We start from the raw sequence: 25,561 nt of genomic DNA, 5'->3' as shown, positions 1-25,561 counted from the left end.
GGCAGGCGGTCAGCACAAGGGGCACCAAAAGTAGTGAGGTAGGTGGCACAAGAAAGGGGCACCTGAATCCAACCCAACACAAAAAGATGCCACGTGAAGCCATGCAACACTTCCCCACACGTTGAACGAACGTAGTCAGGGGCCTAGGTGAGGAGCCAGGCCTGAAGACTCAAGTGCAAAGCGTCATGGTTCAGGAGGGATAGGTTGGGGTAGGGGCAGCATGCAATGGGAGAGGACAGGGGAGGGAAGGGAGGGGATCAAGCAGAGCAAGTTCTGCACAAGAGCCACATCCACTGCCAGGTCTCAGGGTTCGGGCAGCCAAAGGGGCCCAGGCAAGGGGTTGGGCTCTTTTTCCCATAGGAATATTCAGGGTACAGAGACCAGCCAATTCCACTCCTTTCCCCAGGTAAGTAGATCCTCAGGGAGGCACCTGGACCAGAGCACTTCTTGGGAGGCTAGAGAGAGGAGATAGGGGAGCTGGTGGCACACAGGGAGAAAGGCTCAAGGCCCAGGTGCACAGATAGGTGTCAGGATTGGGGAGCAGGACCCAGACTGAAGAAGGCCAAAGGAGCGATGCAAGGGGCAGGGCTACTTATTCCTTAGAGATCCAGGAGGGCCAATAGGCCAGGTCCACTCACCTGGCATGGTTGTGAATCCTGGGAAAGGGATCAGTAAAGGGGGCTTGGCAGGGACAGAAATAAAAGGAGGGCCAAAGAAGGGCACAGAGGGAAGGGCCATAGGATGGGTGCTGCTGGTGTATGGCCTGGACCCCAATAAGGAGCCCAGGTTAGGGACCTAGAGTAGGGCCCACTCCAAGGGAGAACAGGGAAGGGTATAGATGAGCAGGCAGGAGGCACTAGTGGACTGCAGTGCAGGAAGACCAGGGAGAGCAGGGAAGCAGCCCATGAAATGGGCCCACAGTCAATGCCCAGGCATACTCTAGGTAAGAAGGGCCAGGAGAGGCTCAAGCAGGAAACCAGGACAGGGAATGAAGAGGCAAGGGCTGGGGCTGGGGCAGGGGGCTCAGGACAGTGATACTTGCATGGGAAGGGAGGAGATCCAACAGGGGCAGTCAGGTACAGGCCAAGGGCCACTACAAGGTGTTAGGATTCTGGGTGCAGGACCAAGCACCCTAAAAGAGCAAGGGACCCAGGCAAGAGGCAGGGCTCTGTTTTCAATAAGGCTCCCTGGCGCAGATTAGAATCCAGGGCCAGGGACCTGGCAAAGGAGGCCTGGAAAGAGAAGGGGGACAGGAGGAGGGTGACAGCAGGGCATGGTGGGGGATTCTGTTGGGTGCTCAGAGAAGCGAGACCCAGGACCCAAGGCAGCAGCCTAGAAAAGGTACCCACTCGACCATTCTTGGATGAGAGACTCAAAGAGAAGGCCAGAGGAATTTGCGAGAGGAAGGCGAGGAAGGGTTTGCATGAGGACAATAAGAAAGAGAAAAGCACAAGGGGCACCTGGAGGCGCCTGCTGGGGGGCACAAGCAAGAGGCCCCTAGATCAGACCGGACACAAAGAGACTCCATGCTATGGTAAAGGACATGTGAAAAGGGGTCAGGGGTTCAGGCGAGCAGCCAGGCCCTGGGACTGGAGCGTAATAGATCTAGGTGAGGGAAGTCTGAGTTGGAGTTGGGGCAGCATGCAAGGCAAGGGGGCACTGGAGAGAAGGGAGAGGATTTCTCAGGACTGGTTCAGAGAAAGTCACATGTTTACTGCCAGGAATCAAGGTTCAGGCAGTAAAGGGGACATAGGCGAGTGGCAGGGCTATTTCCCACTGGGAGCATTCAGGATGCAGAGGTCAGCCAATTTCGCTCCTTTTCCCCAGGTGAGTAGATCCTCAGGGAGGGACCTGGACCAAAGGAGGGGAAAAAGCGGGCACTATGAGGTGATACCTGTGGTGCAGAGTTTCTGGTTGGGTCAGTGGGCAGCCAGGACTCATTTGAGCAGCCCAGGTTAGAAAGAAGCGGGGGGAGCAGAGGGTCAGGGCAGTGCCAGGATACCTCAGCATAAGGGTAACAGAGGGGGAGTTCCTTCTACCCGGGATACAGTGGTATATGAGCTCCCCCACCCACACCCAGCACAGGAGGAGGCTGGTAAAAGGGGCTGGAAACCAAAGGACATGGACAGAGTCCTCGAAAAGGGCGGCCAGGGGCTCAAGAAAAGAGCTGGGCCAAGTAATGGAGAGCCAAGTGCTAGCACCTGGGCCTGGGTGAATGAAAAGGGACATGATTGTCTGTGGAGCTCTTATACCTCTGCAGCATGGGTATACCGGATTGGCTCCTCCAGGCAAAAGAACCCTCCACCTTGGTGTCCAGGCTAGCTTGAATTCTACCTCTGCCCATGTAGAGTGGAATTGCCCCTCGAGGCAAGAGAATCCTCCCACCTGGTTTTGTACGGGGGGGGGGGCTCCTATACAGCTGCAGCCAGGGTAACAGTGATTCACCCCTCAAGGCGGTGGAGACCCCTTTCACGTAGATGTCTTAGGGAATTCCTATACCTCCACATGAAGGCTGGTGGGGACTAGCTCCTCCATGAGGGAGACCCCTCCCTCCTGGGTTTCTGTGGGAACTCCTATACCTCAGCAGGCAGGGTAGAGTGGACTCTACCCTCCAGGCAAGAGACATTTCCCAACTGGTTGTTGGAGGAGCTAGTACACTGCCCCAACCAAGGTACAGTGTATTCTGGCACCAGCAGGCGGGAGACCCCTCCCTCCTTGGTTTCTGTGGGAACTCCTATACCTCAGCAGGCAGGGTAGAGTGGACTCTACCCTCCAGGCAAGAGACATTTCCCAACTGGTTGTTGGAGGAGCTAGTACACTGCCCCAACCAAGGTACAGTGTATTCTGGCACCAGCAGGCGGGAGACCCCATGCACCTGGGTGTCTGTCGCCCCTTCAGGTGAAGAAATCTCCTACCTGGGAGTTAGGAGACCTCCTATACTGCCACAGCCAGGGTTGCAGGGTCTTGCCCCTCCAGGCGAGAGACTCCTCTGACCATGGTTCGTACAGGGGGCTCCTATGCAGCTGCAGCCAAGGTAACAGAGACTTGCCCCTCTAGGTGGGAGAACCCTTTCACCTGGATGTCTGAGGGAATTCATATACTTCCACATGCAGGGTGGAGGGGAATCTCTCCTCAGGGCAGGAGACCTCTCCCTCCTGGGTGTCTGGGAGAACTCCTATACCTCCGCAGGCAGGGTAGAGGAGATTCGCCCCTCCAGGCAGGAGATGCCTCCCAACCCTGTATCAGAGGAGCTAGTGCAAGGCTCCAACCAGGTTAGAGGGTACTCGTGCCCTTCCACCTAGGTGACTGGGGGATCTTGTATACCACCATAGCCATGTTGGAGGTGACTCACCTCTACAGGTGAAGACTCATCCCAACTGGGTGTTGAATGGAGCTCATATACCATTGCAGCCAGGGTAGAGGGGACTCACCCCTCCAGTCGGGAGATGCCTCCCAGGTGGGTGTCCTGGGAGCTCTTATATAGCACCAGCCAAAGTAGTGAGGACTCACCCCTCCAGGTGAAAGAACCCTCCCACTTGGTTGCTGGGGTGAGCTTGTATACCATCAAAGCCAGGGTCGAGGGGACTTGCCACTCCAGGCGGGAGACCCCTCCCTCCTGGGTGTCTGAGGAAGCTTGTATACCTCCACAGCTAGGGTAGAGGGCATTTGCCCCTCCAGGCAGGATAGCCTCCCACCTGGGTGTCAGGGGGCCATATTATACCACCATAGCCATGGTAGAGGGGACATGCCCCTCCAGGGTAGAGTCCCCTTTCACCTGGGTGTCCAGGGGAGCTTCTATACTGCAACAATAAGGTTAGGGGAAACTTAACCCTCCAGGCGGGATAACCCGGAACACCCAGGGTAGTGGGGACTCGCCCCTTCAGCAAGGAGACCCCTCCTAACTGGGTGTCACCAGGAGCTTGTATAACACCTTAGCCAGGGTAGAGGGTTTTTGCCCCTCCAGGCGGAAGACCCCTCTCACCAGGGTGTCAAGGGGAGTTCATATCCTGTAGCAGCCAGAGTAGAGGGGACTCGTCCCTCCATATTGGAGACCCCTCACACATGGGTATAGTGGAGGGCAGCTCGTATACCACCATAGGCAGGGGAGAGGGGAATCACCCCTCCTTGTCACAGAACCCCTCCCACCTGGGAGTAGAGGGAGCTCCTACACCACTGCAGCCAGGGTAGAAGGGACATGCACCTCCAGGGAGGAGACCCCTCCCACCTGGGTGTCTCTGAGAACTCCTATAGAGCAGCATCCAGGGGAGAACCAACTCGCCCCTCCAGGCGAGAGACCCCTCCCATCTTGATTCTATGGTAAGCTTGAATTCTGCCTTAGCCAGGGTAGAGGGTACTTGCCCCTCCAAGTGTGAGACCCCTCCAGCCTGGTATACAGGTATACAGGGCAGGTATACAGCTGCAGCCAGAGTAGCAGAGACTCACCTCTCCAGGAAGAAGACCCCTTTCATCTGGTTGTCAGGGGGAGCTCTTATACTGCTGCACCATTGTAGATTGGACTTGCCCCTCAAGGCAAGAGACCTCTTTCTCTTGGATGTGTGGGGGGGAGCTCCTATGTCTCCAAAGCCAGGGTGCAGGGGACTTGCTCCTCCAGACACTTAAAATCTGGGTGTCAGTGGGAGCTCCTATACCACCACAGGCAGGGTCCAGGGAATTCTACATTCCAGGTGGGAGTCTCCTCCCAACTGGGAGTCAGGAGAGCTCCTATACTGGAGTAGCCAGTGTATAGAGGACTCGCTCTTCCAGGTGGGAGACCTCTTCCACCTGGGTGTCTCAGAGAGCTTGTATTCTACCTTAGCCAGGGTAGCAGGGACTCGCCCCTCCAGGCAGCAGACCCTCTTCACCTTTTTGTCAAGGGGAGCTCTTATCTCATTAAAACCATTGTGGAGGGAACTTTCCCCTCATGGCAAGAGACCCCTCCCCCTGGGTGTGAGGGGGAGCTCCTATATCTCCAGAGCCAGGGTGGAGGGGACTTTATCCTGGAGGCATGAGACCCCTTCCACTTGGGTGTCTGTGGGAGCTCCTATACCTCCACAGGCAGTGTCCAGGGGACTCTACCCTCCAGGTGGGAGATTCCTCTCACCTGGGTGTCAGCAGAGCTCCTATACTGCAGTAGCCAGGTTTGAGGGGACTCGCCCCTCCAGATGGGAAACCCCTTCCACCTGGGTGTCTCAGGGAGCTTGTATACCACTTAGCCAAAATAGAGGCCACTTACCCCTCTAGATGGGATATCCTTCCCGCTTGGGTATCAAGGGGAGCTCATATACTATTGTAGCCAGGGTAGAGGGTACTTGCCACACCAGGCGAGAAACCCTCCCACCAGGGTGTCAGGGGGAGGTTGTATACTGCCCCATCCAGGGTAGAGGGGACTTGGCTCTCCAGGCAGAAGAACCCTCCTACCTTGGTGTCAAGGAAAGCTAGTATACCACTGCAGCCAGGGTAGAGTGTACTCGCTCCTTCAGGAGGGAGACCACTGCCATCTGGGTTTGGGAAGGGAGTAGTATACCACTGCAGCCAGGGTAGTGGGCACTAGCCCCTCTAGGCCGGTGACCCCTCCCACCTGGGTGTCAGAGAGAGCTCATATACATGGCAGAAAGGGAAGAGGGGAATTTCCCCTTCAGTTTGATTACCCCTCCCACCTGTGTGTGGGGGAGCTCACATGCTGTCACAGCCAGGTTAGAGGGAAGTCTCCCCTCCAGGAGGGGGACCCATCACACTTGGGTGTCTATGGGAGCTCATACACCACCAAAGCCAGGGTAGAGTGGACTCTCCCATTCAGGCAGGAGAACCCTTTCACCTGATGCCCTAGTGAGCTCCTATACCATTGCAGGAAGGGTATAAGGAACTCTACCCTCCAAGCGGGAGACTCCTCCCACCTCAGTTTCAGGGAAGCTCCTGTACCACAGCAGCCAGTATAGAGGGGAGTTGCCCCTTTACTGGGAGAGCACTCCCACCTGGGTGTATGGGGGAACTGTATACCTCAGCAGCCAAGTTAGAGGTGACTCAACCCACTGGGTGAAAGAACTCTCCAACCTGGGTGTCAAATGCAGCTCACATACCCCAGCAGCAAGGGTGGAGGCGACACACTCCTCCAGGATGGAGACACCTCCCACTTGGGAATGGGGGTAACTCCTATACGGCCTCAGCAGGGTAGAAGGGACTGACCCCTCTAGGCCAAAGACCCCTCCCACATAGGTGTCTGGCGAGAGGGGGTTCATATACAGCTGCAGCTTGGGTAGCAGCCACTAACCCCTCCAGGTGGGAGATCACTCCCTCCTGGGGGAAGGAGGGGGCATTTATACCCCTGCAGACAAGATTGAGGGGGTTTGACCCTTCAGATGGTAGACCCTCACACTTGAGTGGGGGAGAAGCTCATATACTTCTGCAGCCAGGATAGTGGGGACTGGTCCCTCAAGGCAGAAGAACCCTCCCACCTGGGTTTATTGGGGAGCTTGTATGCCACCCCTGGGATTCGCCTGTCCATGTGAAGACCACTCCCACCTGTGTGTGAGGGGGAGGGGGCGCTTATATAGAGTCTTAGTCAGGGTAGAGAATATTTGCTCCTCCAGGCGTGAGACCCCTCCCACCTAGGTGTAGAGGGGATCTCCTATACCACTGCAGCCAGGGTAGAAGACTAGCCATTTCAGGTGGGAGACCCCTCCCACCTGGGTGTCTGAGGGAGCTAGTATACCTCCCCATCCAGGGTAGAGGGGACTCGCTGCTCCAGTCAGGAGACCCTTCCCACCTGTGTGTCAGCAGGATCTCCTATACTGCCACAGACAGGGTAAAAGAAACTTGCCCCTCCAGGTGTGAGACCCCTTCCACCTGGGTTTCTGAGGGAGCTCCTATACAACCGCAAGCAGTGTAGAGGGGACTCTACCCACCAAGCAGGAGAATCCTTATACCTGCTTGTAATGGGAACTCCTAACCTGCAGCAGCCAGGGTAGAGGGGGACTTGCCACTCCTGGCAAGGGACCCCTCCCACCTGGGTGTCAGAGGCAGATCTTATACACCTGCAGTCAAGATAGAGGGGACTAGTAACTACAGTCAGGAAACACCTCCCATAAGGGTGTGGAAGGTGGAGCACGTATACCTCTGCAGCTAGGTTACTGAGGACTTACTGCTCCAGGCAGGAGACTCCTCCCACCTGGGTTTCTTGGGGAGCTTGTATACCACCTTGGCCAGGATAGAGGGAACTTGCCTGTCCCTGCGGAAGATCACTCCCACCTGTGCGTAGGGGGATGCTTGTATAGCACCTTAGCCAGGGTAGAGAAGACTTGCCCCTCCAGGCGTGAGACCTCTCCCACCTGGGTGTGTGAGGGGGTTCCTATACCACTGCAGCCAGGGTAGAGGTGACTCCCCACTCCAAGCGAGAAACCCATCCAACCTGGGTGTCAGGGAAAGCTAGTATATCAGTGCAACCAGCATTAAGGGGACTTGCCCTTCAGGCAGGAGTACCCTCCCATCTGGGTGGGTGGGGGAGCTTGTATAACACAGCAGACTGAGTAGAGGGGACTTGACCCTCCAAGCTGGAGACCCCTCCCACCTGGGTGCCTGGGAGAGCTGGTATACCCCCTCAGCCAGGGTAGAAGGGAGTCACCCCTTTAGGAAGGAGACCCCTCCTACCTGGGTGTAAGGTGGAGCTGGTATACCACTGCATCCAGGAGAGAATGGAATCACCCACTCCCCTAGGTGGAAGTCCCCTCCCACCTAGGTGTCAGGTGGAGCACATATACCCCAGCAGCCAGGGTAGAGGCAACTCGCCCCTCCAGTTGAGAGACCCTTCCCACCTCGGTTTTGGGGGAGCTCCTGTACCTCTGCAACCAGCATAGAGGAGACTTGCACTTCCAGGCAGGAGAAGCCTCCCACCTGCATGTTGGACGGTGGGACTCATATACTGCCACAGCTAGGTTACCAGGGACTCCCCACGCCAGGAGGGACACCGCCCTTATCTGGGTGTTGGGGGAGCTTGCATAGCTCCATAGCCAGGGTAGAGGAGACTCGCCCATCCGGTTGTAGACCCTTCCCACCTTGTTGTGGGGGGAGCTGCTGAGTTCAGACCCAAAAGATTTGAAAGCATTGGGTCCAAAAGACACTTGCATATCCTGAGTTTGCAGAAACCCTGATCCCCAGTATGACTGGGGACTAGGGAAAAATTATCTTAGTGGGGTGTGGGGGAGATAGAGCCAAAATTGGGGCAAAAGAGATGGTCTGAGTGGGGGAATTTAAAGGCCAAAGGATTTTAGAGAGTGTGGGGATTTTTCTTATTTTGGCTAAACTGTGTACATGATGTCATACAGGCTTGTAGAATTGTATTCTCTTCTGAGCCCTTTATTCTCAGGATTAGCAAATCACTAACTTTACTCAAATCCATCAGCATGCATCTGTCTATATATCTATACATCTGTCTATGTACCAGCCATCCCTCCTTCCACCCATCTGCCCATTTTCACTCCCATGCATCATGGATTTGTGTATTTACCCACCCATCTACCCATTCATCCAGCCATCTATTCAGACATACATACATCTTCCCATCAGTCCATGCATCCTCCCACCCATTTACCCATCCTTCCATTCATCCAGGGGCACTTGGCCACTTCACCACATCCCCAGCCCTGTTTTGTGTTTTATTTAGAGTCAAGATCTCAGTGAGTTGTTTAGCAACCTATTTTTCCTGATGCTGGCTTGAAAAAGCAATCCTCCTGTCTCAGCCTCCTGAGATGCTGGGATTAATGTCCTGCACCACCATGCTTGTACTTCTTATTTCCTCATTGGTCTGATAACAGGTTGGAGTCACCATTTGGGGTTATTTTCTCAGATCCATCACGATTATGCTCCCACCCACCTTGTTTGAAGCACAATGAAAAGGAGGGCTGGGGATATAGCTCAGTGCTAAAGTGCCCCCGCCCTCAATTCAATATCTACATGGGGGACAATAAATGCACCTGGAATTCAATTCTCAGCTCTGGGCAGCTATGTGCCCATGTTCCCACACTTTTTACACAAGAGCCCCCCTTGTCCATGGGCAATATTGTTAGGTAGAATGAATATGAGACACTGTGCAGGATGTGAAAGACTTCACAAAGTCCAACTTAAGAGAAGAGAATAAAATTGTATTTACTTTCCATTATGGGAGTTAATATGATAGGCTGTATTGGCCCCAAGTGGCAAATTTTTATGTTTTATATTCGAGCTTTCTGGCAGAGCTGAGCAGGGTTAATATTTCTTTCTGGTTTAACTATCAGTTAAAACCCAGGAAGCTGAGAGCGCTGGGTCAGCTTCTGGGGGTACGTTGCTTCTTAGGCAGGATGCAGATGGGCTTGTGGCTTTTCCTGAAAATGTTGGTGCATCTGAAACCTTGACATGGAAAGGGTAGAAAAGAGGGGGACTTTATACTGAGAGAAAATAATGAGGTCAGTCTGTGCAATAGAATGACATGTTTCAAGGGGCAAATGAGCTAGAGCTCACAGACATGTTATGAGACTACAGATGCCTGAAGCCTAACTTAATACAATTTTACATGTTATGATATTATTTGCATATCACCTATTGCAATAATAATACAATATTATTATTTTACAATAAATACAAACTCCTACATACAATTTTCCCTTTACATTCATGACAATGATTTCCCATTCTAGAAAATCTCAAAGCCCTTGTCAGCACCTGAACACAGGGTAAGGACAGGATTTCCTTGTGTCCCTTGTGTAGCTGCTCTGGTCAAAGTTAATTTCCTGCTTTCAATCAATACCTTTTCTTTTTTGCTTTTAGGGCAAACAGCTGACCAGACTTGTGGGATTAGCAGAGTCAGGTCTGTACATCAGAATTGATAATAGTAGAATGTAGACTATCTACATTGAGCACAAGGCACCCATTTTATTTCCGTTGCACATTGCTGTTTTAGAGGGTTGCCTGCCTCCCCCAACCCCACCCCTTTCTCTGCTGGGGATGGAACACTGAGCCACAGCCCCAACCTCAAATGTTTCCTTTTATAACTCAGGCTGCCTCCTCAAAGATCAGAGGCCAGGAGATAATGAGAATTACTAAAATAATTTTCAAATTGTTTCATTAGTAAATATCACATATATATATGATATCTTTAAAAAGTGTTTAAAAATTTGGAGAGTGTCTTTCTAATTTGCCTGAGGTCATATATATACACCCAGTGGGGCTTGACCTGTACCTCTGAGCTACATCCCCACCCTTTTAATTTTATTTTAAGAGAGGGTCTCTCGGGGCTGGGGTTTTACCTCAGTGGTAGATGCCTGCCTCACACACATGAGGCACTGAGTCCGATTCTCAGCACCACATAAAAAGAAATAAATATTGTACCATGTAAAACTTAAGAAAAATTTAAAAAAAAAAAAAGGGAGAGGGAGGGTCTCACTGCAGACACTGACCTGACCTTGGGCTCCTCCAGTCTCAGCCTCCCTGAGAAAATGTGCTTTGTTTTTGTGTTGAGGTTAAACTCAGGGCCTTGGCCATGCTCAGAAAGCACTCTATGGCTGAAGCATAGCTCAGTGATAATTTCACCTCTGTACCAGAGGCTAAACCAAGGCTTCCCACCTGGATTAGTTCCCAGCACAGCTGAAAAGCTCCGCCTGAAAAGGGCTGGGGCTAAGAATCTGTCACTCTGCCCAGTTTCACCTAGTGATTGGATGATGTTAGCTGTCAGTCACGATGCAGAGGCGGGCCTGGAGGCCATCCATCTGGGACGCTGGGGGAACTCTCCAATCAGTGCGCAGAGGGAGACGAAGGGCGGGCTTCTGCAATCTCGCAGGCTTTTCTTCCTCAGCGACTCTGCTCCTCATCCTTCTATCTGAGAGTTCTCTGCTCCAGGGTCTCAGGTGACTTTGAGCAGCCTGTGTTCCCCCCGCCCCCCCCCGCCACGGTCTCGGGGTCCTGGAGGTTCCGCGAGAGGACGCCGGGTCACCACAGAAGACAAAAATGGTGAGTTTGAGACCATGGATGAAGGTATGCGTCACCTGGTGTGCCTGTGAGCTGGGGAGCACTGCAGAGTCCCTGCTGGCCGGTGGCCCTGTCCCTTGGTCTCATGGGGTAAGCTGGGTTTTGGGTTTTTGAGGTGAGCTGCTGAATGTGGCAGAGTCCCTGCTGGAGGGTGACCCTGGACCCTGTCCCCTGGTTCCCTGAGTTTGGAACCCCGGCACAGGTCTCTGGTGTCCCCTTTGCTCCCTACTGGTGGCCCAACCCACTCTTCCCAACGTGTAGGAAGCAGGGCCACAAATGCACCTTGCTTCTCCCAGTGGAGCTCCTCTGGAGGCTGCTGTAGGTCCTCCAAATTGCAGGCACCTCCTGCCTTCTAAAACACCACCTTCCCTCCACCTCACAGTTTACCCAGACATTCATTCTTCCCACTGGGTTCAAATGGACACCGTCCGCTAATTGTCACTTTTCATCTAGTGAAATATTGGAAAGAATATTTCTTTTTTTTTTTTTTAATTGGGGATCCAAACTTGGGGAGCTTCATCAGCCATATCCCCAGCCTCCACTTTTACTGAATTTTGAGGTCTGCACCCACTTGTTGTGGAAGCTGGTCTCCAACTTGTGATCCTTCTGTTACTGCTGTTTACCAGTGATGAGTCCTTGCTTCCCCGAATGCTGAAGTATAACAGAGAAGTACACCAAGGCAAATGTAGAGTGGAAAGTAGAAGGTTTATTAAAGGGCAGTAGAAAAGACTTCTCCCTGCAGGAAGAAGGGGACCCAAAAGGTGGAATCCCTGTAAGGGGGAGGTCTTCCCTCTTTTATAGCTAAAGTCTTCTTTCTGCTTTCTCACACTTTGTTTCTCATTATGTTGCAGTGATAGGATGCAGGTGGGAAGGTCCAAAAAAGTGGGAGATAGGTGGGATGGAGGAGTAATCTGGGCAGGAAGGGCCTGGGGTGGCTTTTGGATTAGCACTTCCCTGTTTGCTGGGAGCTGTTTCATTAACAGTTCCTTAGAATAAATTCAGGCCTTGGGGACAATTTCAATTGCTGCTCTGGTTTCCAGGACTGCATTCTCTATAATGGCCTCTGTTTTATATATCATACACAATATTAGAACCAATTTGCCAAACTACCTATCTGTAAATCTGGCTTCTGCTTCAGCCTCCAAAGTTCCTGGGATTACAGGCCTATATCCAGGGAGCAAAACTGTGACTTATGCAGTCAAGGGGAGAAATAGAGAATGTCCCCACACTTCTGTCCCTTTCAATGCTTTATTCACTCAAACTACTCAATACAGTTTAACTGTATAGGTTCTTAATCAAGAAAACAACAATCCTTAATGTAGGCACTGCAATAGACATAATTCACAGCAAACAATTCTAGCTTAATTAATTCACAGCAAACAATTCTATATTCATTCTAAGCACTGCAAAACACACTTAATCATGACAGGCTAATGACAGACATTCCCTCTGCATGCTAAGTTCAAAGGTCTTAAGCCTTAGGCTTTGAGTCCAGCTGATGCACACTCACTCAGACCAAGGTGATTATGTCTGGAACCAAGGCAGGCTTTTCCTGGTGTAGCAAATGACCAGTTTAGGAGGAAGTTGTAGAGAGGAGTTCTACCTCTCACCAAGGTCCAGAGGAGGCGTAGAGTTTGAGAATGGTGAGAATCTCCCAGGGACTCAGGAAAGATGCCAAGTGATGGGATTTCAGGTGCTCAGCAGGCTCTCCAGCTTAAGTGTATCCTTGTTTCAGCTGGCTGAATTCCTGTTCATCAGCTTTATCATTTATACTAAATTTTGGGGCTTTTGATCACCCTTTCAATCCTTATCAGCTATCACTTTATTTCTCAGTGACATCATTTACCCTGGGGTCATCTCCACTATGATTTTCTTGCCTTTCCCTCTTTTCAGGCAAGGACAGCCTGCCAGTGGCTTCACTCTCTTTATCAGGGTGAGGGGAAGTAACTTGTTTGAGGCCTTACTGGAGGGATCTGTGGATGTGCCTGGTGAAACTACAGGTCTTTTAAAATGAAGTTGCTTAGGCTCAGGCCTAAGGCCATTCTAACAAGGCATGTGCCACTATCCCTAGTAAGAAGAACACTTTTGAAAGCATTTGTTTTCTATTTGTGAGTATTATACTTGAGGGGAAAGAATAATCACTTAACAGTTCCCTGTGTTTGATCAAAATAATTACTTTAAAAGGAAAAAGGCATTTGTTTATAGAACCTAAGGATATCGAATCTTGGGTTATGTTCCAAGCCCCCCTGCCCCACTTTGACATAAATTATTTATTTACTTAAATTTGTTTTTATTAGTTATACATGGCACACGTAAATAGAGTGTAACTGCTCCTTTTTCTGGTTGTACTTGATGTGGATTCACACCAGTCCTGTAGTCATATATGCACATAGGATAATAGTGTTTAATTCATTCTTCTGTTCTTCATCCCCAGCTCTTTAAATTTTATTTTCAGATGGGGGTCTGGCTATTTTGCCCAGCCTGGCCTGTAAGTCCTCACCCTCCTGCTTCAGTTTCTCAAGCTGTTGACATTAAAGGCAATGGCAATCCCAGCTATGAAAAATAGTTCATTTTGATCCAAATATTAATTACCACATTCAGGAACATGGATTCAAGTGACCCTAAATGATGTATGTGTCCCACCCTGAAAGACAAGGATTGAACTCAGGGGCACTTAATCACTGAACCACAATCAGTCCTTTTTAAGTTGTATTTTGAGACATGCTCTCACCAATTTCCTAATGGCCTCTCTAAGTTGCTTAGGCTCACTTTGAATTTAGCAATCCTACCTTATCCTCTCAAGCTACTGGGATTACACTTGTGTGGCACTGTGCCTGGCCTACAAGAACTTTTATAAAAGAAACTGTATCACTACATATACAATTGCATTGGTAGGATCATCAGATTGGTGGGCTACAGAAAAAGAAAGGAAGAAAGAAAAAAGAATTTTTTTCTGTCTGTTGTTATTATATTCTTACTTTGGTAGATGGTGGGGACTAGATGTCTGATAAGGGTAGTGATATATTCTGAGAAATTTAATAGTTTTGAGAATTGTGGTCTGATACAGAAATTAAGATAATTGGCTATTAAAGGGCTTAAGATAGCCCAAGATAATTTTTGCTCTCCATACAGAACCCTGTCTTTTCACCCTCATGGTGGTCTGGTTAGCCAAGTCAAGTACTCTGAAGGTTCTTTGATGTAGATATAACTGTATAGAGAACTTGAGTTCACAGCTGTAAAAATCTTGTGCTCCTCTTTTTATCTTCCCTAGGTGTAAACACCATGTCAGATTTTTTGGGCAGAGGTTCCCTTTGGACGCCTCACAGGGTCCATATCCTCAGCCACTATTCTCTCCTGGAGCTGCCACAAGGTGCCCACAGCTGCCCTGCAGGGTGAACAGAATTTCAGGCCCTGGGTCAGCTCCTCCTAGAGGACAGCCTGAGGTGTGGGGTGCAGCCTCTCAGGGAAGCTGCTGGGGGCCCTGGGCTGAGGAATCTCCTGGAACAGGCCTCCTCTAGATAGCTACTTCCTTGGGACTTTTTTTTCCCAAGCTCTGTTCCCATTCCTTGGAGACAGGTGGACAGTCAGCCTGTGGATGCTGGTGCTGAGGGGCCAGGTCACCAGTGTGAAGGAGTGAAACCGCTCCCAGAGCATAAGGAACACCCACCTCAGTGCAGAGCTGTGCAAACCTGAAAAGTCTCATAGACTGGAGTCATGGTCTAGGTACTTGGAAGGGTGATCCTAGAGGCTTTCAGGAAGCAAGACCAGGAGTGGTCATGTTCCAGATGTCAGGGACCTTCTTTGCCCCCTTGAGCCTGAGACATGTGTGCTCTCTCAGCACCAGAGCCTGAGACATGTGTGCTCGCTCAGCACCAAAGCTTTCTGTGTATCACTTTGAAATGATCTGCTCACTTTTTTGAGGCCCAGGTTTATTTTTTTCAGAGCCAAATGGGATAGACTATTATTAAATAGGCAAGAAAGAAGTGGATTTTAAAAAGTTTAGTTACATTTCCATTGTTAAAAAATTACAGCCAGGTACACTGGTGCACACCTGTGATCCTTGCTGTTCCAGAGGCTGAGGCAGGAGGATTGCAAACTTGAGGATAGCTTAGCAACTTAGCCAGGCCTTATGTCTGGGGATATGACTTATCAGTAAAGTTTCTCTGGGTTTAATCTCTGATCCCAAACCAAAAAAAAAGGACAGAACAGAAAAACAAACAAACAAAAACATCTAATTTACCTTTTTGTATCCCTGAGTATGCATAGACAATTGGTGAGATTTGATTTTGTCTTTTCAGTGATTTCCAATTGAAATTCATGTCCTAGATCCCAAAATGCCACTTAAGATACAGAGCAACTCTGTCTACCATTATTGCTGCAGAAAATGAATCCATTTCTACAAAAATTGTGGTGGATAAATGTATGAATTTGTTTTTATGTAAATTAGTTACAGTTGTTGACAAGCTGATGAATTTGACAGGGGATGACAGTTAGTTGTTGACTTTGTTGTCTGGACTTGGCAGGTTCATGTTAGCTGTGTGTTTTTTGGTATCAGGAATGGAACCCAGATGTGCTTAGCCACTGAGCCACATCCCTGGCCCCTTTTAGATTCTTGCTTTTGAGACCATGTCTTGCTACATCACCTTGGGCCTCTGACCCCTGAACCACTGGCATTACAGATGTGCATCATCACACACGTCTTCATAAGAAGTTTTAAAGACAATTTTGGCAATACCTAAAATACCCAACTGTGATCATTTAATCACTGAATAATTTATCAGTGAAATAATAAATGACACCTGTTTTCTGAAAAGGAGAGATATATATGTCTAAGTAAGGTTGCTGATCCTCTCAAAAGCACTCCCACCATGTCACCTGATTCCTGTTCCCTCCAAATTACCTCCTCCTAGGGCCACCCATTTGAAAGCTGGTCTTTTAGCTTATGAAACTTGGGAGTAATATAAATCCTCTCTCTACTCTCTCTGTCCTGTACAATATTTTCACTGGTCTTTGATACAGTGTGCTATTTTCATTTTAGATATAGTTTTTCTTAAGTTCACCCCCCAAAATACAATAATCCATGCCCTTACTTTCACATAATTTACTGAAATGCTCTTTGTTTTTTCAAAGAGTGTAGATTATGGGAAAGTTCAATCTCTTTTGTAAGAAAGTGTGTTGTCTTTTCATTGATTTTTGTTGTCTTTCATTGTGTATGTTTTGTGTTATAATCTTTTTTATCACTCATTACATATAGATTTTTTTTTCTTCGTGTGTGTGTGTGTGTGTGTGTGTGTGTGTGTGTGTGTGTGTATGTGGACTGTTGGGGATTGAACCGAGGGCTATCAAGTTCTTACCACTGAGCCACTCTCCACCCCAAGAAAATTAGTATTGTAGACTTTTGTTTACTTATCTGCTTATGTATTGAGTGCTGAGATTGAAGCCAGGGACTTGCTCATGCTTATGTTGTCCTCAAAAAATGAATTTCAATTTGTGAACAGCATTTTGGAGGTGGGCAGGTGTTTTACTGGGGAATAAACCTACAGGCACTTGACAACTGAGCACATCTTCAGCCCTTCCTACTTATTTTGTACCTATTTATTTTTATTTTGCATAGTTGTAGATGGGCAGAATACCTTATTTTGTTAATTTTTCTGTGGTGCTAAGGATTATACCCAGTGCCTCATATATGCTAGCAAGTGCTCTGCCACTCAGCTACAATGCCAGTCCCCCCCATTTATAGTTGATGAAGGCCAAGAATCACAAAATTTCTGGGTGTCTTGCTAAATTCCTGAGAGAGCCTCCAACTTTTCGTTTCCCTGCCTTGACCTTCCTATTGGCTAAAATTGCAGGTGCACACCACCACACCAGCAGTTGAAGACTTATCATCCAATTTCTTTACAGATGGAAATAGTATTTAAAATCAGTTTCTTTGCTTTTGTCCATAGTTTTGAAATTTGTAACTATAACTCTTTTTCTTTGCTTTATTTTTTGCATTATTTTTTGGGAAAGGTATTCATTATGTAATATTGTTTTTTATGTTTATATTTGTTAAAGTTTATGGCATGGTAGTTCATTCACTTCCTTATTAAATCAATTTTGTTTTTCAGAGCAATTTTAAGCTTACTTAGTTTGTTAGTCAGTGTTCTCTAGAGGAACAGCATCAAGAAGAAGTATTATTATAAAAGGGGGCTTATAAAATTGGCCTACTTGACCTGAAGCTGGATGTCCACAGTGGCAGTCTGCAGCATGAGAGCTTGAGAAGTAGTAGCTGCAGAATCCAAGAGGCTGAAGCCTCAGAACAAGAGGGATCAATGGTGCTGCCCTAGTCCGGACTAAAGGTTCTGGAACCTCCTGGAGAATCACTGGCAAAGTCCACTTTGGGAGAGTGAAGAAGGCAGAGTCTGATATCCTCAGGCCATTGCAGCATCTATTGGAGAAGAAAGGGGCTTGCTCTGCTGCTACTTCCTTCTTCCAACTTTTGTTCCACCCATGACACTGTGCTATTGAATGGTGCTGCCTATACCTAAGGAGGTTCTCCAGTTTGGTTTGCTATCCCATATGTCAATCATTTGTAGATAGACCCTCATGGACACACCCAGAGGCTTCTTAATCACAGGTATCTCTTAATCCAATGGGGTTGACAATTCAAATGAGCCATTACACATATTATCAAATACCATTTCTCCACATTTTGCATTGATGTTGGATGCTTGTTAGTTACTGAATCAGTGTCCTACATTTTATTGAGTGGATGAAGCAACACCTTATCCTCAGCTGAAATCCATCCTTTATCTTGGGGTTCCTCCTCTGTGTGATGTGTTTTGTGTGTCACTTTACATAAAATGTCATACAGAAGAGTTTCAGTGCATCAATATTGTTGTCTTTTCCAGAATGTTCTTGACTTGGAATCTTACTGCACTTGGCCTTTCAGACTGGCTTCTCTCACTTACCAGTCTTTATTTAAGAGTGCTGTGTCTTTCCAGGCTGCAGACCTCATTTTCTGGGTGATGTTCTTTGGTGTGGTTAAACTGCAGCTTGTCCATTCAGCATTGAAAGGTGCATCTTCCATGCTTCTAGCTTTGGGCAGTTCTGGATATGCCTGCTGTAGTCACTGCTGAGAAGTTTTCTGTGCATAATTTTCACCTCATTTGCATAGACACCTGGGAATGTGGTGAATTAATTGTAGAGAGCACCATGTTTATTTTGTAAGAGCGTGACTGTCTTCCAGAGAGAGTGTTCTTCTCTCCATTCACATGAGCAAGGGAAGGGTTCTTGTTAATTCATGTTTTCACTGTCTTTTGGAGCTTTTGGTGTTTGGCATTTCACCACTCCAGTGAGTATCTGGTGGCAGCTCATTGTTCACTTTGAAGTTTCCTAATTATATGCTGGTGAACATCTTCTCACACATGTATTAACTGTGCCTATTTATTGAATGAGTGTCTTTCCCAATCTTTTTCCGACTTTCAAGTTGGTTGCTTATTTTTTTACTGAGTATTCTTCATGTACGTTGAATACCAACCAAGTGTCACTATGTGTTTTGACAATATTTTTTTCAGTTCTCCAGCATGTCTTCTCATTCTCTCAAGTACATCTTTTGAAAAACACAAACTTCATTTTGATCAAGTTCTATTTAAAAGTTTTTCACTCACAGATCATGTGTTTGATGTTGCATATGAAGCTGTCATGCCAGCTCAGATTTCTCTGTAAGTACTTCTTTGCTATTTTAGTGAAATTTGAAATTTTGCATTAGGTACTACAATGTATAGGCAATTTTTTGGTTCCAACAAGTGAATCTTGGGCCTCCTATGTGCCAAGCAGGTGCTTTGCTAGAGCTGCAGCCCCAGCTGTGTGTCCTACTTTGAGACTGAGGCTCCACTGGGAGCTCTGTGACATTTGTGTAATGAGAATGTTTTGTTTCTCTATATGTTAATTAATGTCCAGGTGCTTTGGCAACATTGTCCAAAAGAGTATATTTTCCATTGATTTTCCTTTGCTCCTTTGTCAAAGATCAGTGGAATATTTTTATACTTTGCCAAAAACCACTGTGTCTTGATGATTGAAGATTTTTAGTAGTTGTTAACCTCAGGTAGTGTTCATCCTGTGAATTGAGTGTTCATTACTGTGTTGGTTGTTCTGGATCTTTTGTTACTGAAAACATAACTTAAAAGATTTTTTATTGGGATTATATTGAATCCATGAATGAAATTGGTAAGAATTGATGCTAACACTGAGGCTTCCCATCTGTGAACATAAAGTATCTCCATATATTTTCCTTGTCTCTGATATTTTTATTAGAATTTAGCAGTTTTTGTCATACAGATTATTGTTAGATTTATGTATGAGTATTTCTCTTTTATTAGTGCTGTATAAGTGGTGTATGTTTGTTTTTCGTTTTATTTTGGTGCTGGGTGTTGGACTCAGGGCTGCTCTACCATTGAGGTACATTCCCAAAACTTTTAATTTTTTGTTTAGAAACAGAGTCTTGCTAAATTTCCCAGGGTGGACTCATAGCTGGGATCATCCTGCCTCGGCTCCCTGATTGGCAAGGACCACAGGCATGGCCTCCATGCCCAGCTTCATATTTATTATTTAGCTTTTTGTTGTGATGGATAATGTTAATTGGTTTTTCAATTCTGAATTGGCCTTGCATGTGTGCTGTGTTCCTGGGCCCTGCAGAGGCCGATGTGAGTGGATCTGGGCCACTGGGCTTGACTTTCCACAGTAGTATGCTGGTCCCTGGATAATGTTAACTGAGTTTTAAATTTGGAATCAGTCTTACAGAGCTGTAATAATTTCCTCTTGGCTGTGGTTATAATTCTTTTTATTTATTTTTGGATTCAATAAAATATTTTTTGATGAGGAATTTTACATGCATGATCATGAGAATCGTTCATCATTTTCTATTTAATACTTTTCTTTACGTAATTAATTTTGATAATATGGTAAAATATGCCATATAAAGAATTAGAATGTGGGCTGGGGTTTTGGCTCAGTGGTAGAGAACTTGTCTATCATGTACAAGGTCCTGGGTTCAATCCTTAGCACCAAATAAATAAATAGGATAAAGCTATTGTGTTCAACTACAACTAAAAAAATAAATATAAAAAGAAAGGAGGTTTTAACTCAATTTCTGTTTTCTGGAAATAACAGTAGAAAATTGGTGGCAGGTCTTAAGTGTCTCATGGAATCCTGTTTGAGATGTCTTCCCTTTCTTTTTTTTTGGAGGGGGGCGTGGGTAGTAATTATATATTTTTTAAATTTATGAAATATGTTTTAGTCTTTCACAATTAAAGGTATAATAAACTATATTTGTCTGCAGAATAGACGGATAAACTTTGCCACTTAGATTTCAGTTTGCCTGGACCATCATTGTTATCTGTCTCCAAGACACCTGCTGTCAGTCATTCTTTTTCCATGCTACGAAGAACAGCCCACTAAAGGCTTTCTCTTGGTCTCCTACCAACCCTCTGTTGATACTGTCCTGCTTCAAATGTCATGTGTCTTAAGTCCTTGGGCATGGTTCTTTGTGAGTGGGAGGGTCATGTTCTGGTAGGTGGTCCTTTTGGCTGTTCCACACTGGGCAGAAATCATAGCCTGCTTAGAGACCCACATGGAGTGGCCTGCTTCACAAGCAGTCAGCGTGGGATAGTTGAAGATTGTGGGCTGCAAACCTGCTGCTTTGATACACCCTGGAAGTGCTTGTGCCTGAGGTTTTCTTGTACCAGCTATGCTACGGGAACTAGGAATCTCTTTGATAACAGACCACCATTGTACATGTGGCCTATCTTTATCAAAGTGTCCTTGAGCAGAACGGTGGTATGTGTCTCATGACTGTACATTATCTGAGTGAGACATCTGCTGTTCAGAAGAGTTTGACAATCATTGGACGTTCATGGTTGCCATGAGGTTTGAGAAAGGATTTTCTGCTGTATGTTAAGAAAACTATTTTTCAAACCCATATAATTTTGTAAGGCTGTTGTTTGGAAAAGGTGACATCTTGGGGTCATCAACTTTTTTCAGGGACACTTGTCATCTTTCCACACACCCCATTCTGCTTTGACATTAACCACCAGAAATTATTATATTGTTGTCTTTATTAACCAATGTGTTTGATTACTAATTGGGTAAATTTGTTCTGCAGTAAAGCACCTGCAAACTTATAGTTGTCCTCAGTGTAATCACCCAAGTTGAGCTCAGTCCCTAGTGAACACATTGTGACAATCTGTATGGAAGATTGTCTAACTGTTGTCTATGAGGGAAACTCTTTAGTGACTCCATACTCTGAGGGTGTGAGTTGGGGCTCATTCTAGGCACTTCTTTAAGGATGGAACAATTGACTTTCAGAAGAAAACAGGAAATCAGTAAATACTATGTTGTCTATATTAACTGTGTAGGCCCAATGAGGCACTGTGGTTGGCAGGATCTCTCAAATGCTGAGTTTTGTGAATCCAGTGATTTCCTACTCAGTCAGCTTTCTTTTCTAAGGGTAAGTAATATGGAGAGTGCTAATATTAGCTCTCTACTGCACAGGAATTTTGTAAGGAGGTGATAGAGATACAATCAACAAATAAGATAAGTGTGACTTGGGAGCCCCTCTTACTTCCTGTGAACTCACCACAGGAAGGGTGTACAACACTCTAGTATTTACTTTGTGTGTGGCCCAATTCTACTGTTGGAGTGACTGTGAAGCATTAAATGCACTGAAAATTTCAATGACCAAATCATGGAATTAATCGGGAGGCCAGGGAATCATGTGAACATCATGCATGTTGAGTATAGATTTCTTATGCTGTCAAATCTCTCCTGGCCTCCACTACACATCTGTGGGATATTTTAAATCTCAGTGACCTTTGAGGATGTGGCTGTGAACTTCATGCATGAGGAGTGGGCTTTGCTGGATGCTTCCCAGAAGAACCTTTACAGAGATGTGATGCTGGAAGTCCTCAGAAACCTGGCATCTATAGGTAATAATTTGTGTATTGATTTAATTAGAGAATTTGTGTTAATTTTTTTTTATTCATGTAGAACATGAAAAGACAATCAGTTGGTGAATTATTGTAGCATAAAATGCACCTAGGATTTGAAAAATCATTTCTAGCTCTTAAAAATTTTAAATGATGTGGTTTGGCATTTTAGGAAACAAATGTGATGAGAAGAACTTTGAAGATCAGATCAAACATTCTGGAAGCAATGTAAGGTAATTGTACTCACAAGAGGAATCCTTGAGGGAATTTGAGAATGTCATATAATTTTTAAAACCAATGCAAGAAATTTGCACAACTTTAAATGGATTTATTCTCATAAGATTTTTTACCAGAAATATATACTTCACTGGGACTGGGGTTGTGTCTCAGTGGTTGAGAGCTTGCCTAGCATGCTTGAGGCACTAGGTTCTCTTCTCAGCACCACATTTAAGTCAATAAAGTCTATTGACAACTGAAATAAATTATATAATTTAACTGTAAAAGATATTCAGTCTTTTCAAAGTGCTTGACTTGCAGAAAGTATTATGAAATTGCATATGTGAATATCACTATTTGGATAATAACCATAGGCAAGCTGTGTTGCAAAGCATTGTTTCCTCTCAATCTCTTTGTTCTGGCAATTTGAACAAGTTTGAAAAACCTAGGCTTTACCTCATGTTGGTAGTAACGTTAGCCTAGGACCTTACATAAATACAACATCATGAATTAATCAAGTATTAATAATGTGCTGGTCATTCTTCAGAGAAGTCATATGCTAAACTTCAAAGGCAAAGAACAGTGTGGGGAAACTTTTAATGAGATTCCAATTCTTAAGCAAAGAAAAATTTTAATAGAGTAAATTCATGTGACTGCATTATGTGTGCCAAAGACTTCATATGCCCTTCATTCCTTCATAGGCAGATCACATCTCACTATGGACATGAACACTACAAGCATGAAGAATGTGAAGAGAAGCCATGTGAATTGAAACAATACAGGAAATCTCTGGTTTCTCTCAAAAGTGTGCACACACACATGTTAACACAAAGTGGAGATGGACCCTATGAAAATATAGTATGTGGGAAAGTCATCAGTTGTTCCAATGACATTCAAAGGCATGAAGATTCTCATATTGGTTGGCAACCTGATGAATGTCAACAATGTGAGGAAGTCTCTTCTCCCGCAGGTATTCAAAGACACACAAGAACACATAGTGGAGATAAACCTTTTCAATGTGAGTTATGTGGAAAAGCCTTTCATTCTCTGACATTATATAGAAAACATGAAAGAACTCATTCTGGAGAGAAATGCCATGAATGTAAAGAAGGTGGTAAGACTTTGGTTTCACCCACAAGTCTAAACAGTCACCTGATCACGCACACTGGGAAAGCACTTTTTAAATGTAACGTATGTGGGAAAGACTTTGCTTGCCAAAGTTTATTTAGAATACATCAGAGAAAACATACTAGAGAGAAACCCTATGAATGTCAACAATATGGAAAAGCCTACACTACTTCATCTTACCTTCAGATACATGAAAAAATTCATACAGGAGAGAAGCCCTATGCATGTCAACAATGTGGGAAAGCCTTCAGTACCTCTTCCTACCTTCAGATACATGAGCGGACTCATACTGGAGAGAAGCCCTACGAATGTAAGCAGTGTGGCAAAGCTTTTACTCAGTCCTCTAGCCTTTACTCACATAAAAAAACTCATATGAAAAAGAAACCCTATGAATGTCAACAATGTGAGAAAGCCTGCACTACTTTGTCTTACCTTCAGATACATGAACAAATCCATACTGGAGAGAGGCCCAATGAATGTCAACAATGTGGAAAAGTCTTCACTACTTCTTTTTCTATCCGCAGACATGAACGGACTCATAGAGGAGAGAAGCCCTATCAATGTCAACAATGTGGAAAAGTCTACACTACTGCCTTTTACCTTCACATACATGAACAAACGCATTCTGGAGTGAAGCCCTATGAGTGTAAGCAGTGTGGAAAAGCCTTTGCTAGATCTTCTCAGCTTCACAAACATGAACAAACTCATACTGGAGGGAAGCCCTATGAATGTAAACAATGTGGCTAAGCCTTTGCTGAATCTTCTCAGCTTCACAAACATCAACGAACTCATACTGGGGAGAAGCCCTATGAATGTGAACAATGTGGAAAAGCCTTTGCTAAATTCAGTCACCTTAAGAGACATGGAAGAACACATACTGGAGAGAAGTCCTATGAATGTAAGCAGTGTGGCAAAGCCTTCGCTCAATCCCATCATCTTCAGAGACATGAAAAAAAGCATACTGGAGAGAAGCCTTATGAATATCAACAAGTGGAAAATGCCTTGACACATCCAGTGAACCACACATACATGGAAGAATTCATGCAGAAGAGAAACCTAATGAATACCAACAATGTGGAAAAGTCTTCATTTCTTCCTTTTTTCTTCACAGACATGAAGGGACTCACACTCAAGAGAAACTGTATGAATGTAAGCAGTGTGGCATAGCTTTCACTCAATCCTCTCATCTTTGCTCACATGAATGAACTCATACTGGAGAGAAGCCCTATGAATGTCAACAATGGGGAAAAGCCTTTGTTATATCCCATCAGCTTCACTTACATGAACAAACTCATTGCAAAGAAATTTTGCTGGTGAAAACAATTGACAAAGTCTTTTGTTATCACTGTTCTTCTCATCAACATGTTGGACGTTTACTGGAGAAAAATTCTTTAAATGTGAAATGTGGTGAATCAATAATTCTTGTCACCTTCAAACACAAAAAAGGGCTCACTCTCCTGAATACTGTACTGGGGATTGTACTGGAGTTTTGGTCTGGTGGCACTCTACCACTGAGACACATCCTCATTCTTTTTTATATTTTTAATTTTAAGACAGGGACTTGCTGACTTCTTTAGGGTCTTTCTAAAATGCTGAGGCTGGCCTCAAACTTGTGATCCTTCATCCTCAGCCTCCAAAGTCTCTGGGAATAAAGGCATACATCACCACGACTGTTTAAATGTGAAAAAATATGGCAAATCATTCCATTTTCTCTCTTGTCTTCCAAGCCATTTTACTCACTGGAAAACAAACACTCTGAATGGGGGCGATTTGCTATACTTTATTACCTTCATATTTCAGGCCTATTTTTCTTCTCTTTTATGAAAATACTCATGGAGAGAAGCCCTGTGAATGTGAAAAATGTGGGAAATCTTTAAATTTTTGCAGTTTATTCTGAGTACTAGAAAGATTCTTTTGGAAAGATTCCTGCCAAAATGAATAAATCTTATGCAAGTAAGAAATACAAAGGGTTCAGATGTTTTAGTTTTTTTCAGTTGTATTAAAAAACTTTAGAAAATCCTGTGGAGGGCTGGGGATGTGGCTCAAGTGGTAGAGCACTTGCCTGGCATGCGCGTAACCCGGGTTCGATCCTCAGCACCACATAGAAACAAAGATGTTGTGTCCGACAAAAATTAAAAAATAAATATATATATATAAAAGAAAATCCTGTGGATAAGCAATGTTGGGCAGTTCTTAATTTTGACAGTTTTATTCAAAGACTTAAAAGGATTTACATCTGGGAAAACCCATCTGCTTGGTAT

The 25,561-nt window shown here is 45.7% G+C and overlaps 1 protein-coding gene across 2 annotated transcripts in view; it reads left to right on the top strand.

The window, feature by feature from the left end:
- LOC101957842 (uncharacterized) overlaps nucleotides 1-25,267 on the top strand; it is a 33,772-nt gene extending 8,505 nt beyond the window's left edge. Inside the window, exons 3-6 of one of the 2 annotated variants that reach the window (XR_013433971.1) lie at nucleotides 9,796-10,974; nucleotides 21,837-21,956; nucleotides 22,129-22,189; nucleotides 23,143-25,267. Coding sequence is in view for 1 of the 2 variants with exons in the window: in XM_078037376.1 (XP_077893502.1) it covers nucleotides 21,837-21,956; nucleotides 22,129-22,189; nucleotides 22,874-23,610; nucleotides 23,825-23,934 (1,028 nt within the window). In the remaining variant the exon portion in view is untranslated. Of the gene's footprint in view, nucleotides 1-9,795; nucleotides 10,975-21,836; nucleotides 21,957-22,128; nucleotides 22,190-22,873 lie in introns of both variants that reach the window. The other variant, XM_078037376.1, reaches the window with a different exon arrangement.
- Nucleotides 25,268-25,561: the final 294 nt, after the last annotated feature.

The sequence above is a fragment of the Ictidomys tridecemlineatus genome, unplaced genomic scaffold (assembly GCF_052094955.1).
Source record: "Ictidomys tridecemlineatus isolate mIctTri1 unplaced genomic scaffold, mIctTri1.hap1 Scaffold_775, whole genome shotgun sequence".
Taxonomy (NCBI): domain Eukaryota; kingdom Metazoa; phylum Chordata; class Mammalia; order Rodentia; family Sciuridae; genus Ictidomys; species Ictidomys tridecemlineatus.
Note: the sequence above shows the minus strand (reverse complement) of the source record. Positions and strands in the feature narration are given on the sequence as shown.